Source organism: Rhineura floridana, chromosome 3, assembly GCF_030035675.1.
Source record: "Rhineura floridana isolate rRhiFlo1 chromosome 3, rRhiFlo1.hap2, whole genome shotgun sequence".
Lineage (NCBI taxonomy): Eukaryota > Metazoa > Chordata > Lepidosauria > Squamata > Rhineuridae > Rhineura > Rhineura floridana.
Genome location: NC_084482.1, coordinates 9,017,600 through 9,037,076, shown reverse-complemented (window position 1 = coordinate 9,037,076; position 19,477 = coordinate 9,017,600). Strand labels below are relative to the sequence as shown.

At 44.9% G+C, this 19,477-nt stretch overlaps 1 protein-coding gene across 2 annotated transcripts in view; it reads left to right on the top strand.

Moving 5' to 3' along the window:
* Positions 1-481: 481 nt before the first annotated feature.
* Positions 482-19,477, top strand: part of TFE3 (transcription factor binding to IGHM enhancer 3) — a 32,515-nt gene continuing 13,519 nt past the window's right edge. Inside the window, exons 1-2 of one of the 2 annotated variants that reach the window (XM_061614269.1) lie at positions 482-855; positions 14,614-14,727. In XM_061614269.1, the coding sequence (XP_061470253.1) occupies positions 746-855; positions 14,614-14,727 (224 nt within the window). In that variant the 5' untranslated portion in view covers positions 482-745. Of the gene's footprint in view, positions 856-4,027; positions 4,212-14,613; positions 14,728-19,477 lie in introns of those variants that run through there. The other variant, XM_061614270.1, reaches the window with a different exon arrangement.

Here is a 19,477-nt window from a genome sequence, read left to right as displayed (position 1 = left end):
TGGCTACACAGGTGGCAGGGCACGTAACCCCCGAGCCACTCACTGTGGGGGTGATCTTTAGCTGGCCCTTGACACCTAGGAGACACAAGAGGGGATTTGAACTCACTGACTCTGGACTCCTACCAGGCTCTCCTCCCTACTGTGCTGTACGAGAGGTACTTGCCACGTCTAAAAATGAGCCCTTCAGGGGCACAAACCCAAACTCGGAAGTATCATCCTGTGACCTGCAGCCTCAGCCATCCGTTTTCGTTATAACGATCATTCTGCACATGCTCAGAAGCACACTTGCTATTCACGTCACGTTCCAGGGATGAGCGACGATAAGTGTTAAAACCCCGTTACTTTGTCTTGAGTGTTGACAAGAAATCTCCTTCGACTTGCGGCTGATATTAATCTTTGGCCACGCCCCGTCCCTTTCCATCCCCCCCTTCCATCTTCACCGGTGGGTGGATCCCAGTCTGATGTCATTTCCCGTGGAGATCCCCCCCAGTCTGACCCCCTTCTCCGCTTTGAGCCGGAAAATGAAGCAATACTCCGGCTGGATGTTTTTCCCTAGTTAGCTTTGGGAGGAGACGGCTTCCTATTGATTTTCTTCTGCAATCTGCGCTCAGGTCTTGAACTCCCACCCATCTCTTTTATTTGCACTTCTAAATTATATCCAGCTTGGATTCTGAGCGCCTCTCGCCGCGTCAACCGCTGAGAGCCCTAGATTCCGGGGGGCTCCAGTGGGGGGTGGGGTGAGGGAATGATGTCCCATGACACGAGCGAGAGGCCCCCCGCCCCTGAGCCGCCCCCCCCGACTGTCTACGTCCTAGTGGAGGATCCACGTTCGACTGACGCTCTCCAGCTGCTCTGGTGAGAAGGGGTCCTCCCCACATTTACGGGGTACAGCTAAGATTGCGGAGAGGAGGGGCGGGGTTGCAGGTGACGAGTTCCACAGGGGTAGGCGTGTTAAGGAGAAAAATTGTGGGGCATCTTTGCAGGCACCTCTTGTGCGTCTAAATAACTCCCCAAAGGGAAATCATTCAGTGCAAAGGTATTTGCACGGTTGTAAATCCTCGTGAAAGAAAGGGCAAGGATATTCGTGCTTTTGGGGGGTACATTTCTGGGCTAACATTCTAAGGCGAGTGAACAGGACGGTTTGTGGGGAGAATCCTTGCTGTCTGATTCGCCGTCAAGTTGGTCACAGTGTGTGCATGGAATGGGGTAAAAAAACTGTTCTTGTGCACAGATATAGTGTGTCAAAAGTAAAAATGTGATGAAGGAGGGACAGGGGTTGTCTACCTGACTCTCGAGCACTGGAATTATTGGGAATCAGGAGTTCTGATTCTTTCTCTCTCCACCCTCCCCAAAATAAATTATAAAAGAGGAAGTGAAGTCTATTGGTTAAGGAGCTTTTTAACAGCTATTGGAGGCCTATATGCAGTCAAGACTACTTTCCTACCTCTGTAGTTCAGTTTAGGGCCCTTCAACACCAGACCGGCTGGCTCCAGGAACTGTACCCATTTATTTACCTCCAAATTCTGCACAATGTGTAGACCTGCTTTTAATCTGAGTCTGGGTTCACCAGGATTTAGCTCAGATGCCTGATTTTAATGTCCGAAACTTGGGCCTTGGGAAGTAATAGTAGTGAAGAGAGGGTATCTCTGAGCATGTGCCAAAAGCATGTATCACACCACCTCTCACCCAGCTACAATTGGATTTCCATTCGCTAGGGTTGGCTATAATCCCAATTAAGATGGAAATGTACTGGGAAGATGAAGAACAAATTGCTTAAGGGTATAGTAGGGATTTTTGTACCACAGAGGTCTCAGTCCTGCTGAGCTTCAGAATCCAAGTTTGCCAGATTTGCAACAGGGACACAAAAACTCTGTGTCCCAGTTCCTGGTGTTTTCCCAGCCCTGTGCTTTGAATTTGCAGAAAACTACAAAATTATTTGTGTGTGTATGGTGTGTGTGTGAGAAGTATCTCAATGACTCACTTTCCTTCTGTTTTGCTGACAGCAGTGCCTCCGCAGTGTGCTGTTTCTACTTCTTCTTTTTGTTTTTTTAAACTTTCTGCTGATCTCAACTTTTACCTGTGAAATGATCAATCTCAGCCTTGGGTTCCGTTGTTGACTGTGTTCCATACCCTTACTTTCTGCCCCCTTCTCCCCACCCCCTCCCTTAGGCCATCAGTCTCAGACTGAAAAGCTGGACTTTTGCTGAGATGTGCACTCTTGGTTTACTTGGATTTGGGGAAAAACAACTATAGATTGTGGACCTGGGAGACACAAGTTCTCTGCTATAATAATGTGGGGAGCTGTGGGGATGGGGAATGGGATAGTGGTCTCTAATGATCAGAGGAGGGATGGGGAACCTATGGCCTATGCTACATGATTTTTAATTGTATTTTTATTGCTTCTTTTTATTTCTTATTTGTATTGTTTGTACTACAGTTTGCATTCCATAGAACTCAAAGTGGAATACATTACATTCAACATAATGAATAAAAGAAGGAATAAAATACAATTAAAAACAATATGGATATTTAATGCAGACATGCCGCTGACCTGAAGGAAGCTTGCAGACCACTGGTGGCCCATGGGCCACAGTTTGGGAACCCTTGTTATAGTGTGATGTTTCAGGGGGAAGTGGGGAGAGGAGATAGTTCTTCTGACCCACTCTCCAGCCCCTCTCCCCTATTTAGCTATACAATACTGAGGTTGAGAATATAGGAAGCTGCCCTATGCTAAGTCAGACCATTGATCCATCTGGCTCAGTGTTGCCTACACTACAGGCAACGGTTCTTCAGGATTTCAAATGGGGGTCTTTCCCAGCCAAACCTAGAGTTGCTGGGAATGGAGTCTGGGAACTTTTGCCTGCAAAGTAAAGCTGGTTTTCTTTCACTGAGCTATGGCTGGCAGCTATATAGTGCAGCAGAGGAAGGCCTGGGTGGTGGTAAAGCAAAGGTATCCTTTTCCCCTCCCCCCTCCTCCCCTCCCGCCTGGAGCCGATCCCTGCCACAAACGGGCCTTGCATTTGGCGCTGAATTTAAATTGCTGAATTTAGCTTGCCAAGAATGAGCTCTATGGAACACGCTGGGACGTCTGCAATCTTCGGAACATTTGCTTGGAAGCAAGTCCCATCGAAAACATTGGGACTTCGTTACGAATAAATATGTAGTGCATTGGGCCGCTCAAGAACCAGGCGCAACCCAGTCCTATACATGTTTATTGGAAGCTGGGTTTAACTCCAGTCCCAAGTAAGAGCGTTTAGGATTGCAGTCATGAGCCATAAATCCGATTGTGTTGCAGCTCTAGAACAAATCAAGGAGCACGTTGGAAATAACTGAATGGGCTATATAAAATAAAGTTGTATATTACGATTTATTTGGCTCATTTTATCAAGAAAAGTGGGGTATAGTTTAATAAATACATACATATAAATCTGCTCCCCCACTCCCCCGGTTACAACTGTTTAGAATCTCGCCCCCCCCAGTCCTTCCCAGCCAAGTTTGAAACTTGTTGCTCTGTTCAGGGTGCATTCAATAACCTATAATGGTGATAATGTCGCCTCCGCAAAAAAAAGAAGAAGTCGAGTTCAGGAATTCAGGCGCGGCCCCTTTAAGCTGGTCATCCCTGTGGAGATAAGGAGGGAGTGCCTTTGGGGATTGGAATGAAGACTCGATGCTGCCCCCTGGCCACCAGTGGGGCGCAGTGCCGAGCAGCTTCCGCACCCGTCGCTAAGCGAGTCATTCCTCTCACCGGGCTCGCTATTTATAGCTCCAAAACAAGGGCGCGTTTGTGGATGCGTAACGCGGATTGTGTTTCCTCGTGTGGATTGGGGGAAAAAAGTGGGAGTATTGGCCCACACTGTGGGAAAGCAGATCAGGCTTCTGGTGGAAGGGTGTGTGTGTAAAACACAGGGCGGTTTCTGCTTTTCCTTCCCTCCTCCCCACGCATTCAGTGATGCCGGGTTAAAATGCTTCTCCAAAATGGCCCACACCAGGAAATGCTGCGAACACTTTGCAGAGGCCTAAAGTGGGGCAGAAAAGCGAAGATGCTCTTGGATCTCGGAGCCAGCCGAGAGCAGCGGGGATCGCAAAAGGGGGTTGAAGGCTCTCTTCCCTCCCGGCTCTCATTTCCCCACCGCTTGCCCAGGGCCGGTTTGCGAAGCAGACATACACGGCGGCAACCTTAGAAAAAGACTCCGGCTGGAGAGGAGGAGGAGGTGAGCGAGATCCGGGCTTGATCTTGGTTCTCACGGGCGTAGGAAACTCCCAGGCCCCTATCACAGCTTTGTCTGGCCTCTTTTGCGAATAGGAGGGGGGGGTACGCTCCGAGATGACGAGTTAAGGGTTGGGATTTCTTTTTTAAAAAAACTTTAGCAAAAAACCACCCCAAAGAGAAACAGTTTCGTTCTTTCAATTCCCCGCCCCCTACGCATAAATTAACAAAGGAAATACTACGTGTCAAACAAAAAATAACGTAATGTGACATTTCACATAAGGGATTTTTTTATGTGCAGATTTTTTCTAAAGTGTGTGCCCCACAGTCTTCGATAACACTTCCCCCCCTTGAAATCCCATTCATTTCAGTGGGTTTTATTTCTAAGTCCAGTGCTAGCAAAGATTGTGGCGTTGTAGGGGAAGTAATTTTTCCTCTAGCCTTGTTAGAGGGATAGACTAGAGAATGAGAAGAGAATGAGAGTTTGCATTTTTATTGGCTATTGTCCTCCTGGGGGAGATTGTGTGTGTTAGTATTATCTGCACAGTGAGGAGGTTTTTGTAACTCCTTGGCACAGAACTGTGCAGTGTAATTGCTGAGAAGACCATATTTCGAATCTCACTTTTGCTCTGAACTCAGTGCAGAGATGAGGAACCTGCTGCCCTACAGATGTTGATGGACTCCAACACCCACCAGCCCCAGCCAGCATGGCTAGTGATCAGGGATGATGGGAGTTGGAATTCAGCAACATCTGGAGGGCCACAGATTTCCCATTCCTGTGCTAAGTGGGCTTGTTGCAAAATCCTATTGCTATTACTCAGAAGTGATGCCACCTATGGACAATGGGGCTTATTTCTATGTAAGCATTTATAGGATTGCAGCCTTAGGCCAGCCTTCCAGTGCATACACAGTTTGGAAGTCCCATTTGGACTTATTTCTGGATAGGTATTTATAGGGTTGTAGTGTTAGCCTCCCATCTGTAATATGGAGATAATAATAATGACCTTATGCAGTTATTGCAAGGAGCATACCAAGATAATGTATATGAATCGTTTAGGCTGCTGCATAAATACAGAGTACTATTATTGTTAGGGCTGTCAGATGGTTAAAGAATTTTAGTTGATTAATTATCTGCACTTTAACAAATGGACTGGTTGATTGATGTGCATTTTACCGAACCTTAAAATAATGGTGTTTTTCTGTGTGTGCGTGTGTGTACGTACATGTGTAGGTACTGAAGAAAGTCTCAGATGGTTCTACAATAGCCTTTCTCAACCTAGCGACCTGAGGATGTTGTTGGACTACAACTCCCACAGTCACTGATCGTTGGCCATGTTGACTGGGGCTGGTGAGAATTGGAGTCCAAAAGTCTGTAGGGCGTTAGGTTGGTGAAAGCTGCACTACAGCTTTAAATTAATAAATAAAAAAAGAAAGCAACCATTCATTGTGAGAAGCCCAAGGCGTCTTTTATTTTTTCATTCTTTGTTAACAGCAGTGTTTATTGCTATAAAAATAAACATTGCAACAGTTTAGTTGATTGATATTCCACTAAAAGCTTGCATCCTTAATTGCTGATATTGGCTAAAATGGAAAGTACATTTTTGTTCTAAAAAGCTCATGGCTGATCTATCACTGCACTTAATTGGAAGAAAACTTCTTATTAAAATCAATGAGGCAATCCTAGGTAAGAGTTTTTAGGATCAGAGTGTTAAGAGAGTTTTGTTGCTGGTGTGCTCATGAATTGTTTGAATTGTCTCTATATTTGTGGTAGAGGTAACCATGAAGATTTTCTTGGTGGGTTTATGCTGCCATTCAATCCCTCTCACACTTTTTCACATCTCTAGAATGTAAGTTATGGATTAATGAGTAACAACTTGAGTTGTGTGAATGCTACATTTGGAGGATTGTGGAAGAATATGGAAGTGGTTGTGTATGTACAGGACTAGGGTGTTGGAAGTAGTAGACCAATGGATTCTGTGTTTGTTTGGGATGTCGTGTTAAAGTTTTAGGGCTGAATTAAGGCTGCAATTATATATGCTCTTACCGGGGAATAAATCCCACTGAACACAGAGGGGCATACTTCTGTGGCAATATTTATAAGATTATGACGTGAGTCTAGAATTTTAAATATTAAATTAATTCCTTTTAAAAACTGTTCCTATTTGGGGGCAGGTTTTTAATCAAAATGCATGTAACCGAGTGATTGAGCTGATAAACTAATTAAACATTTCAGCTTTAATCATTGTTGGCATTTATTTATATAGTGAATTCAAGTGCTGAAAGTGCTTCCCTTATGAAAGCCAAGTGCTGTGATGGTTCTGTATAAAAAATATTGTTGCAACAAACAACAGTCCTATGAGATCGGATAGTATTATCTCATTTCTGAGGACAAGGGTTTGTGGCTGAAAATACAGATTTGTCTAAGGCCCAGTAGTTTCATGGTTGAGCTAAGATCTTGAACTGGAGGCATTTGTCTCCTAGCTCAGGTGCTTCTTAACTATTGTACCAGGCTGATGGTCATTGGGACTAGTGGGGTGGAAGGCAGGGAGACCAGCTATAGGTGGAATCACTGCCAATGACAGCAGACTCCTGGGAGCAGACTGAGGTTGGTGGGGTAGTTCTCCACTTGCCCCAATGGACCCCAGAGATGGGGAACATGTGGTCCTCCAGATGGTGCTAGGCAGCACCACCCATCATCCCTGACTATTGGCCATGCTGGCTGTGGATGATGAGAGTACAACACCATCTCAAGGCTCACAGGTCCTCCATCCTTGTATTACACTATACCAGCTCTCCCCCAAAAAACTCCACATGGATGAACTTTTGAGGGGATCTACGGAGACCAGGTATAGATCATATTATTCTAGGAGTCGAGACACTTTTGACGTTGTGCTAGAGCAGCGTTTCCCAACTAGTGGGCCACCAGATGTTGTTGGACCACAACTCCCATCAACCTCAGCCAGCATTGCCAGTGGTCAGGAAAGATGGGAATTGTGGTCCAACAACATCTGGTGGCCCACTAGTTGGGAAACGCTGTGCTAGAGGTATATGTTGATGGGAGAGGCTAAAAAAAAGGACACAAGGCAGTTGCTGGTAAGAGATTGGTGATGTGGATAATGCTGAGTGTAGTTTGCACAGGGGATCAGAATAGTGATGGGGTGTATGTATAGCAACCGTAGTGTAGCCTGCTGTTTTCTGTGATATAAGTAGTATGCATGTTAAGAAGAGGGTGCTGGTAAACATCTATTGCTGAAATCAGTTATGTGGCCGAGGTAGTTAATGCGCCGTATGTGATCTGTGGATAACTAATTTACACACTTAGTATATGCCTAATAATACTTTTCTATTTATATAGTGCTTTCAGTTGTATATTCAGGAGTAACATATAGACCAAACATTGTGCTTCTCTTCAGTGTTGCCTGCCAGCCATGCTGTCTTCCAGGATATTCCATTCCATTCCCCCTCCCTGTCTCTTTCCTTCCCCTGCAACAGTCAGTCAGCATTCTGTGGCCACTGAGCATGCTCAGTCCTCATTTGGATGTTGAGGATTTCTGCCCCTAAAGAAGTGTTGCATTTCTGTGAACCTCAGGGTTCCCATAAGCCTACAAACTAAATATCTTCTTTCTTTCTCCCATTCCCCATCCATGGGGGGTATATATTGACTTCAAAAGAGTGAACTGGAAGAGTTTTATAAGTCTGCTCTGCTTACAGTAAAGTTACCACAGGTATGGTGTTAGCATGCTTCATTATTGGAGATAAAACTATAGGTGGACTAAGCTCCCTAACTTCCTCCTTGCCATTCCAACGTTGCCATTGTTGTACACAATGTATCTGATTGAGCAGGGAGTGTAGCACAGTGGTAGAGCATGTGTTTTGCATGGCGAGGGTCCCACATTCAATCCCCAGCATCTCCAGATAGGGCTTGGAGTGGGAAGATCCCTGTCTGAGACCTTGGAGAGCTTCTGCCAGTATAGACAGTACTGAATTAGATGGATCAATAATCTGTGTAAGACAGGTTATAACAGTGAAGCAGTTTGCAGCCTATGAAAGCCCACGCCACAATGTATGTATGTATTTTATTAGCATTTATTTTCTGGCCTTCAGCCTTGGCTCTCAGAGTAGTTATGTAAAATACAATAAATCAACAAACTGCAGCAATAGATTTTAAAAGTCTGGCATAAAATCAAAAACACAAATGAAAAGGCTTGGGCGAATAAAAAAGTTTACACATTTGGCACCAAAAAGAAAATAAAAATGGTGCCAAGCGAGCCTCTCTGGGAAACAGTTTCCCCAGACAGGGTGCCACAACTAAGAAGGCCCTGCCTCCTGTCGGCACCCACCTTACTTCTGATGATGTGGGGAATGTGACACCAGTCTTAACAGCCAGGCACAATTATGTCAAAGCAGGTGATCCATTAGGTACCCTGGTCCCAAGCTGTTTAGGGCTTTATAGGTAAAAAACAGCACTTGTCAATTGTGCTCAGAAGCTGTTAGAAAGCTGGCATGATATGACTGGCCCCAGTCAGCAACTTTGCACTACCTGTAAATTGGTTTTTTGTACTAACTTTTCCATAGGATTCCTGTCATTATCACCATTGGTGTATCTGTCTCCCGTGCACCACAGCTATGTTGACAGTGGTGTTTGGTCATGTGTATGCATACGGCAGGGAGTAGGAACTTAGCGGCATAGTGATGATGAGGCTGAACCAAAAAACAGTAATCCCTGGTTGAAATCTTGTCTGAGGCAAGCTGCTATATCTCTGCCTCAGCCGCAACATGGGCTGAGGCAGCCCATGTAGGGATAATATCGACCAATATTACAAGGTTGTTGCAAGGATTAATATACATGATGTTCTTTTAAACACCTGAAACATGCTTCTTTTAAAGGCCAAGGGTCATTACTGGAAACATTGTTGATCCATTTTAAGGCTAAGATGCATTGTTTGTAATGTTTAGGGAAGTCATTACACCACCAGAGCAGAATGAAAACAGGCCTTTTAAGTAGTTTGAGACAAGTTGGCTGGGAGAGGCCAGTCCTAGTGTTTGTATCTCTCCTTGTTTATCAATTCTCTGGGTGGAATTCTCACTCTGTTTTCCCAGATTTGGGCCCTGACCAACTTCTTCCTTTGTGGTATGAAATTTTGTACAGTCCTTAGCAGTGTAAGTATCTCATTTCTCATCTTTGACACACAGGAGGGGAAGGTCTGTTTTCATCCGCTCACCTGTCATTCAGTTGTGCAATCTCTCTTCTCTGCGTTAGGATGGACTGTCCTCTTCACCCCCTTGTTGTTAAATCTTTGGTGCCAATTCCATACAAGACTAATGTCTGCCTTAGCTCTGCGCTTTGTTAGAATGGTGGCATAGTTCATGGCCCTGTTGCATGTCAGCTTGTTGCTGGCTGCAATTCAGCCTTCCCCATCCTGATGCACTCAAGACATTTTGGACTACAGCTCTCATCAGCCTTGCTGGCTGGGGCTGATGGGAGTTGTAGTCAAAAACATAAGGACAGCATCAGGTTTGTAAAGGCTGAAGTACTATATAATTGCCACATGGTGAAAGTCCAGTGGAACTAAGAACACAAGAACTACCTTGCTGGTCAGTTCAAGAAATCCATCCTGTTCCCAATCATGGTCTTGCCAGATGTCTCTGGGAAACTTATAAGCAGAGCATAATAGGGGAGAAAGCCTAGATATCCTGCTAATCTTCCCTACCATCTGTTAATCAGAGGTATACTGTCCCTGAACGTGGAGGCTTCATTATTCACTTTTATGGCTAGAATCTGCTAACAGACAAACTTAATGAAAGGCTTAACCTGTATTTGCAACCATCTGAATTACTGTCCTTGCATCTTGTGGCAATGATATGAAGGAAAGATTTGCCACGGTCCTGTACATAATGACACGCACATATACCCAGGTGTTTTGAGGCAGGCCAGTTTCCCTCTGTTCCTTTTCTCCATGCTGTTCATAGTCTTGTAACATTTTGCTATGTCCCCTTAAACATTATTCTCTAAATCGGGTGGGGAACCCTTTTTTCTGTGGAGGACTGCCTTCCCTTGTGGGTTATCTGTTGGGGGTCTGCATGCTGGTGGTGGGTGGGGCTGAAGCCAGTGCGGGGGGAGTCAGAGCCAAAAGTGGATTGGAGTCCCCTTTTATTCCACCCCCTTTTTTTCCACCTTGTTACCCACATGAAATTAGGCTGAGGACTTCAGGTTCCCCACCTCTTCCCTAAACCCAAAAGTTCTGTCTTCAGAATGAAGACAATCTGTCTCTCCTACTTATTTGCCTTTTATGAGTTTCTTACTTTCTGTCCCTTCTTGTGCTCTGCATTAAACCTTTTGAGATGGTTGTACTTACTGTAGGTAAGATAACTGTTTGCCTTGCTTTAAATCCCTTTCCTATTAATTTCAAACTCTTTTGAAACTGCGTATTTTGCGACCACTCTGAGGGGATGCTGACAGCATGCTTTCCAATATGACCTCAGTTCTTTCATGTCTAAATTGGCTAGTTTGTTAGAAACCTACAGCCAAAGAACCAGGCTGGTTATTCAAGTTAGCATGTGAAATTCCTGGCCAGTATTTTTTTGGCACTCATTGCTCCCTCAGGGTTGCCCGGTCACAATACTGTAGTGACAGTATTTTTTATTAAATTTATATCCCTCCCTCCCCTTCCAGTAGGAGACGCAGCATACAACGTCTCCTGATTTTAAGCTGTTAGGATTCTTCAGCACCTCCCTTCTTGTTATCCCTTTTTTACTTTAGTTTTTTGTCTTCTCTGCCATCTTTCTTAAACCTCTTTCCCATCTGTGCTTCTCTCAGTTTCCTTCTTCTTGGTCCACTGCATCCTTTCTTCAGTTATATTGCCTCTGGGGCTGTATGTCTCCTAGTCTTTCTGCCTTCATCCAGGGACTTCTTTCAAGCCCTCAGCCTGCCCCACAAGGTTGCTCCTGCTGTCTCTAGGGACTTTGGGAGATATTAATTCCAGCCAAACTGGCTATTCCCCCTTTCCTCCTGAACACTTGTTTGGTCTTATGAGCTATTGGAATGCTTGGAAGTCTTATCAGTTCAGCCAATGATGTTGGAAGCTTCATTGTCATGACCACAATACAATATAGATGCAGCACATGAAGTTGGGATTTCTCTCTCTTTTGTCCCAATGGGCATGACTTACCATTGGATTTGTTAACATGTCCAATAAGTAATGAATTTCCTAATCACTAAGCAGATTTTTTTTAAAATGGCAGCTTATCTAAAATGTGGTAGCCAAAAGAACACTTTACAGACTTTGAGTTCATCCAAACCTTTACTTCTATGTAACTACAAAAAATGAACACTTCCAACATGGTGCCAAGGACAGGAATGGAGCACCAGTTTGTCTTGGAGCTGCAGTAGTGCCGCTTTAGTTAACACAAGAGTGAATTTTTAAGTGTTCTACCATTATGATGCATCACAGTTCTATTCCCAATAAAGATCAATTCCATTTGCCCAATTAATATGAAATCTGCTGTGGAAACTTTCCTTCTTAAGCTGTATAAGCAGATCAAATTTCAGGGGGGAAAAACCCAGATATAAACTGACGGGGTTTCAACAGGAGCAAAGAACTTTGCGTTTGATCACTAAAAGCAGGGGGGTGCCAGTAAATAATATACTCCCCACATCAACCCATGCTGAACCTGAGACTTTAGAGGTTTCTACTTAACGGAGTGTTTGAACCTGTTCTGCCTCTTTCCCCTGGCACCTGGTAACTGGAAAAACATTGCACTTGAATGTGGAGGTGCTGTATTAGCTGAAAACCATATTCAGTTTGTCCACAGGGGAAACAAGCCTCCTAGCGAAAAGAAGCCTGCTCTCTAATTACCCCATGCAGTGATACAGTTGCATGTATAGCCACCACTGTGCTGCCCTGTGTTTACGCAGGACAGCGCTCTAGGAGCTACACACAAGACACTCTCTCATAAGGAACTGGCTGGGCAGATTTATGTTGGTGATGTGTGTTTTTCCCTTCATTTTGAGTGCAACTCTAAATCCAGGTTTACAACACTTGCCTGACTTGCTTTTGGTGGCTGTGCAGTGAGTGGGATGTGGTCTGTGTGAAACCATGGTCTCTGTGACATGTGATTTTTTCCACACTGCTGGTAAATGCCCCTCATGATGATTAAACCATTATCAGCGATAATAACATCATATTCTGTCTTTCCTCCAAGGAGCCTAGGGTTGTATATGTGGTCCCCCATCTTATCTTCTCAATGACCCTGTAAAGTAGGTTAGATTAAAAGATAGTGACCAAGGCCCAAGGTCATCCAGTGAGCTTCACTACTGAGTGGGGAGCTGAACCTGGGTCTCCAAGTGCTCGTTTAGTACTCTAATCACTGCAGCACCCCCACTGGTGCACTGAAACAGCCCTGACACTGCCACTGTCCTGTCCGCTCCCGTCCTGTCCAGGTAAGTTGCATCAATGCCGATGCTGAGAGAGCAGTACCGCCCCACTACATGGTCACATCTGCATCATATACAGGAATACCCCGCTTTACGGACCTTCATTTTACATACATTCACGAGTACGGACATACTCCATACACCACCATTTCCCACTTTACGTATGCTCACTTCGCACTTATGGACACGTAATGGCATGAAGCCGCTGCCATCTAGTGGCGATTGCGGTGCAGTACATGCATCGATAAGTGCTTCACTTTTAAGTTTTATGTTTATGTTTTATGTTTTCGGTTTATGTACTCGCTCTGGACCCATTGCGTATGTTAATGTGGGGTATTCCTGTATTTTACCACTTTAAATAGCCATGTCATCCTGCAAAGAAGTCTGGGAACAGTAGTTTGTTAAGGGTGCTGAGAGTTCTTAGGAGACCCCTGTTCCCACCACAGAACTACAATTCCCAGAGTGGTTTAACAATCAGTTCCTCTTCCCAGGGAACTATGAGGTCCTAACTACTCTCAGCACCCTTAACAAACTACAGTTCCCAGGATTCTTTGGTGGGTGCCAGGAATATTGAAAATCGTAACTTAGTATTTTAAATGTCTGTGTGGATATGGCCCATGGGCCACTATTGTATGCCACAGTGGCTAAGGTATGTTCAATCCACATTGACATTGCTTTAGTCTTGTATGAAATGGACCTAACATGTCCTCCTCTAAATTTCTATAGAGAACAAGAGGAACCTGAGCTTAAGCTGCAGACGTGGTAGCAGATGTTTTATTTATTTAGTATGGAGGTCGTTGTGAGGTAAAAGATGGTGACAAGGAGGCTGAAACAAACTACAAGTGTTGGTATATCTGCAATAGCCTATCCCAATTCTGGTGCCCTCCAGATGTTGTGGACTACAACTCCCATCAGCCTCAGCCAGCATAGCCAATGATCAGGAATGAGGGGAGTTGTAGTCCAAAATATCTGGAGGGCACCAGTAGAGATGTGAAGGCCACGGGGGGGGGGGAAGGGTTATTTACCATTTTTTCCCTAGGGTGTTTTTTTCCTGGGTTTTTTTAGAAAAGAAAGCTATGGGGGGGAAGTTTTTTTTCCTGATTTTCTCTGAGCTTTCACATCTATAGATACCAGTTTGGGGGAAGGGTGGTCTCCTACAACAACAATTGTTGCTACAAAAATTCTGGTTTGTTTTCTTAAAAGGTATAAAGCAGCTACTAACATTAACAATTAGAACAATAGTCATTGGTTTGCAAAACAAATGGCAAGAGTGCAGCAGATTACAAAACCAATCAAAAAAGGGACAATCCATCGAAATATGCAGCAAGCAGATTGATTAAAAAGGGATGCAGCTCCATTGCAGCAGCAAGAAGTCATCTAAAAGCCCTCAGGACTTCCCTGTGGGGGAGGGGGCATTTCATGAACCTAGAATCACAGCTGAAAAGGCCCTGCTCTTTGTGGATATCTGCTGTAGTTCATTTGGTGAGGAACTCTGATATTGATTGGAGCAAAAGATGGGGAGTGGGGGAATGTATATATAGGAGATGGTGGTCCTTAAAGTACTTTCAGGATAAGGATTTCAAGATATGAACAGTGGAACCTGGAAATAAATAGGTAATCGGTGTAGATTGAACAAGACTGGAAAAGACTGAAATAATATCTGGCCCAGGTTACAGTCTGGTGGTGGTACTTTTGCACCTGTTGAATATTTGGAATGCTTCTAAAAGGCAGTTCTATGTGGAGCATGTTATAGTAGTCTAGTCCAAAGGCTATGAATGACCATGGTAGGTCTGATTTCTCCCAAAAAGGGCACAGCTGGCATACTTGACAAATTTGGTAACATACATGTTTTCTCTGTATAGAAAGTGGCTTAGAGGGGCCGAGTCTTGGTCTGTTTGCTGAGATGGCAGCCTTTACAGTTTAAAGTGAACTCATTATTGTGACTCAATTCCCTATGTATTTCTTTGAACAGCTTCAACTCCCTCCTCCCAGAGTCTGGGATTGTGGCCGACATTGACTTGGAGAATATCCTCTCGCTGAGCAGTGACAGCTTCTATGAACTCAAGAGCCAACCCATTGGTGTAAGGTAGGGAGGCAGAGAATAGCATCTTGTAACCACCTTGTAACCTTGAGTAACCACCTTCACCTGTGAGGGTGGAGAGGAGGAGAAGGCTTTCTGAATACCCCAACTTCATATAGAGATCAGATAGGATGAGTTTTGTGAATTAATGATGGAGCTAGCTGTTGGTGCTTCAAAAATCAATTGTTTGCCATCACAGGCCTCATAATCCTTGCAGTGTTTCTGCTACCCCTAATTGGGGACAGGTTACTGGGGATGCCAGGGCAGGAACAAATGTAGGTGTCTCCACAGCTTTTACATTGGTGATCCTAGACCTCATTAGAGCAGTATGGTGGCTCATTTCAGTACTGTAGCCTAGAGGAGAGAGTGAGAGCACCATGGTTTGTCTTTACTTGCTGAATCTCCCTTGGCAGTATTGACACTTTTGTGTCTCTCAGGGCAAAACTACTGCCACCACTGAAGTTTATAATATAGATGCATGTATATGTGCACACACAGAGAAATGCCTGAGACTTCCACTGAGACCGCTAGCTTCCATCCATGTTCAGGAGGCCTAGAAACTTTATTTTTTGAAGCAAAGGCGCACGCACACAAACACACCTTTTTTCCAGGGTAGTGTGGTAAACACTGGATTTTTGTCACGGTCAAAAAAGGTTCTTTGCAGCACTTGTGGTGGATTTGGAGCCTGGTGCTTTGTTGCACAAATGAGTGCAGTAGGATTTTAAGCACTGTCCCTCATTTGTCTATCCTTTCCCCCCCTTTTTTCTTCCACCTCTGTCCCTTTCTGAGTCCTTCTGTACAAACATATTTTAGAGTGTGGTGTAGTTAACAGCGATAGTCCCCTCCCTACACACCCTAAGGCAGGAATTGGCGTAGATTGTGCACTGCAGGTTGGGCAGCTGGGCATGACTCTAGGTGTGTGAAATGGGTTTGGAGGGCACCGACCATAGAAGCTGGTGGTGGTTGTTCTCTGACCCATGTTCATCTTTGGACTTCAGTGAGGCAGCCGGTCCTCTAATGCAATGCAAACAATGGGAAGGGAGGCAAATAACTGTGAACCCATTACTGTCTCCTGTATCCAACTCCCTGAAGCACAAGATTTGCAACTGAGTTCCCAAATCTAGTTGCATTGTAGCAAGGTTCCTCCTCTGAACCATATGAAAATGGAAGTGGGCTGCCTTCAAGTCGATCCCAACTTATGGCGACCCTATGAATAGGGTTTTCATGGTAAGTGGTATTCAGAGGGGATTTACCCTTGCCTTCCTCTGAGGCTGAGAGGCAGTGACTGGCCCAAGGTCACCCAGTGAGCTTCATGGCTGTGTGGGGATTCGAACCCTGGTCTCCCAGGTCATAGTCCACCATATAGGGAAGGGCTATAGCTCAGTGGTGGATCATCTGCTTTGCAGGCAACAGGTCCTAGAGCCAATCCCTGGTACCTCTCAGGTTCAATCCACAGCACCACCAGGTAGAGCTGGGAATGGGAAGATCCCTGTCTGAAACTCTAGAAAATTGCAGCCAACCAGTGTAGACAATACTGAGCTAGATGGACCAATGGTCTAATTCAGTGTAATGCAGCTTCCTGTGTTCCTAGGACCGATTCACTTGTTGCTCGTTTATCACATGTGAAACTTGCTACACGTGCATGTGTGGGGAAGCTAGGATCAGTAACAGAATCCCAGCCCATTACAAGTACATAGCAAACTACATGTGTAATAAGATTGGCCTCATGTGATATCTACGTGCAAAGTTCATACAGATTCCTGCACAACAATTCAGCTATCAGCAAACTGCTTTTTACTTAGCACTTACACTTTATAGGACACCTGTGGCCCTCCAGATGTTGTTGACTCCAGTACCCCTCTGTTGCAACCTGCATGGTCAGTGGTCAAGGATTATGGGAGTTGTAATTGAGCAACATCTGGAGTGCCACAGGTTCCCCAGCCTTGCCTTACAGAATAACATGAGCCACCGAAGGGTCTCTGCCCTGAGCAAGATTAAAATCTATATTAAAACAAAAGGGATGACAACAGGGGAAGTGAAATCTGAGTTGATGAAGTAATCTATACTTAAATTTCATTTCAAGTTGGAGGGCAAGGACAGACCCCAGTTTTTCAGCTGGAGTAGTTTTTACTAGTAGGTCAATTTTTATAACCTCTTTCTCATAGAATGTAAGCAGGGGGTGCTTAAAGGGGAAAAAAGCCCAAGTTATAGGTCACTGAGCAGGGAAAGAGAACAATGGAGGAAGATTAGTGTGTCGAAGGCAAGAGACTGGGGCTGAGGTTAAAGGACTATGACCGATAAGTGGAGATAGCTTCTTAACCACAGGAATCTGCCCATAAGCCACTCTTGTGGCTAGCCACTCTTGTGGAAACTGACTACATAGCCTCAAGCTTCAGATTATGTTTCTTCCTCCACATTTTCTTTCTTTTGGTTGAAGCTGTTGTTTAAAGATTCCATGGTGGCAACCATATCCTGTATTTCTGGGTATTTTTGTTAACTGCTGCTGATCTACAGATCATTAAGGTGGTGCTCTGTCCCTGTTACCGATTAGGGCTGAGTGTGGAAGAAGACCTGCTCCAGACACCCAAGCAGGCTCAATAATCAAAGCAGGCAAATGTGTGAACGTACTTTGTTATCAGAATTTTTTGCCTTTTTAATGGCACCCCAAATTATGTGTTTAATTTACGCATATGAAGTGTGTTATGCTACATGGTCTGCTTTTGTTACATTTTCAATGAAACGAGGAGTTCAGAAAAGTTCCTTCACAGTGTGCACTTTTGTGGTACAGGTAACAGACATGTATCGTTCTTCTGCTGGATGGATTAATAGGTTACTAGAGCATCTATATGAGAAGCACTCAATCCTGTGGAAAGACTAGAAAAAATACAGTTGTTCGGTTCTGTCTCCCTCGCTCTCTCTGTATGTTCTTGCTAAAACAAATAAAAATCCTTTTTAAGAAACAACAACATGAAATACCCTTCCTTTTCTCACTGAAGGCTCCTCCACATGTGATTACCTGCTCTCTCCTAGTATCTGCCTTCACCCCTTCTTCCCTCCTTGCACCCCTTGCCTCCAGCCACCAAAAGCCCCTGTTAGGTACTGGATCCACACCATACATTTAGAGCACAGCTTCCCCTAAAGAATTCTGGGAACTGTAGTCTGTTAAGGGGGCTGGAAATTTTAGCTCTGTGAGGGCTGAACTGTAGTTCCCAGAATTAAATTTTGGAGGGTGGGGTGAGAAGAGTTTTAAATGGTGTGGATTGCTCCTCCTTCACCCGGCTCCAGATCAAACCGTGGCCTCCAGCTGTGGCCTCTCTCTCTCTGCAATGGCTGTGGGGACAAAGAAAGCTGAACAGCAGAGAATGTCCAGCTTCGGTGTATTGAAACTAAACCCCCAACTTCCCCCTTGCCACTTAGCCTGTAGCAAAAGAAAAACTTCAAGTGATGCTGAGACTGAGCTGGCAAAAAAAATGTTAAGGTGGGAAATGGGCTCTGGGTGTTAGGAAACGGTTCAGCTGTGTCCAGTTCAAGGGGATGAAACTTGCTGCCATGCACCTGTTGCTGGATTCCAACTCCCATCAGCCCCAGCCAGCATGTCCTATTGTCAGGGATGTTGCGAGTTGTGGTCTAGCCACAACTGGAGGGCTGCTGGTTCCCCACCCCTGGTCTAGCTGTACCATCAGCTTGGACCCTTGAACACCCATCTTGTATTTGTTAAGTTGCCATAGCTGTGTTGTGGAGCATGTATTTTGGATGGAGAAGGTTCCTAGGTTCAGCCCCTGGTATCTCCAGTTAAGAGGTCTTGCCTAGACCCATTTAAAAATGTGAGAACCAGTTGGCCTAAATAACAGTAGGCAAGATGCCCATGTGGTGGGGTGAAGCTGCTCTCCCAACATAGGAATTGCTGCAGCTTACCTGGAGGGTGGTTGAGAAACTGGGCTTATCGCCGGGAGTGCTGTATTGGCTCTGCTGGTGGATCCACACAGCTGGGACCTCGCTGCTGCCCTCCCCATCCCATTCCCATCTAGGTCAGTTTTATTTATTTGATTTATATACCGCCCACAGCCCGGGGGCTCTCAGTTGCAGTGTCGCCAGTAGCGGCCCGTGTGGTGGGGCCCTGTCGGCCTCCCAACACAGGCAGGATGAGCCGGTGTTCTGACTCGGCATAAGGCAGCTTCCCGTGTGTTCATATTGGTCTCCCTTGCTCTGAAGGAGACAAGTGGTTGCCCTCCGGAGCTGCTTAAAATGTTGGCAGGGTCAAGGGGGATTTTGAAGCAGCCAGTGGGGAAAGCAGAGTAGGTGTTTGTGTTTGTGAAAGCAAGTGTTTAAGGAGAACACAGGCAAGATCTAGGGCCTTCTCAGTGGTGGCCCCCGAATTGTGGAATAGTCTCCCCGAGGAGGTACGCCTGGCGCCGACACTATTATCTTTTCGGCGCCAGGTTAAAACCTTCCTCTTTTCTGAGGCATTTTAATTTAAGCTAATTTAAGTAAATGTTGTAATTTCATTTTAGATGGTGTACTTTTATATACTTGTTATATTAGATCCTGTAATTTTATTATTGTACATGTCTCTATGTTCACCGCCCAGAGAGCTGTTTGCTAGTCGGGCGGTATATAAGCTTAATAAAATAAATAAAATAAACCTGTTCACATTGTGCAGTTTAACGTGTAAAATTCTGTGAGAAGTGTAGCTGTGTCAGTGCCAAAACAGAGTGCCATTGGGGAATCATGTGTTCCTTTACCTGTGGTGTTCCTT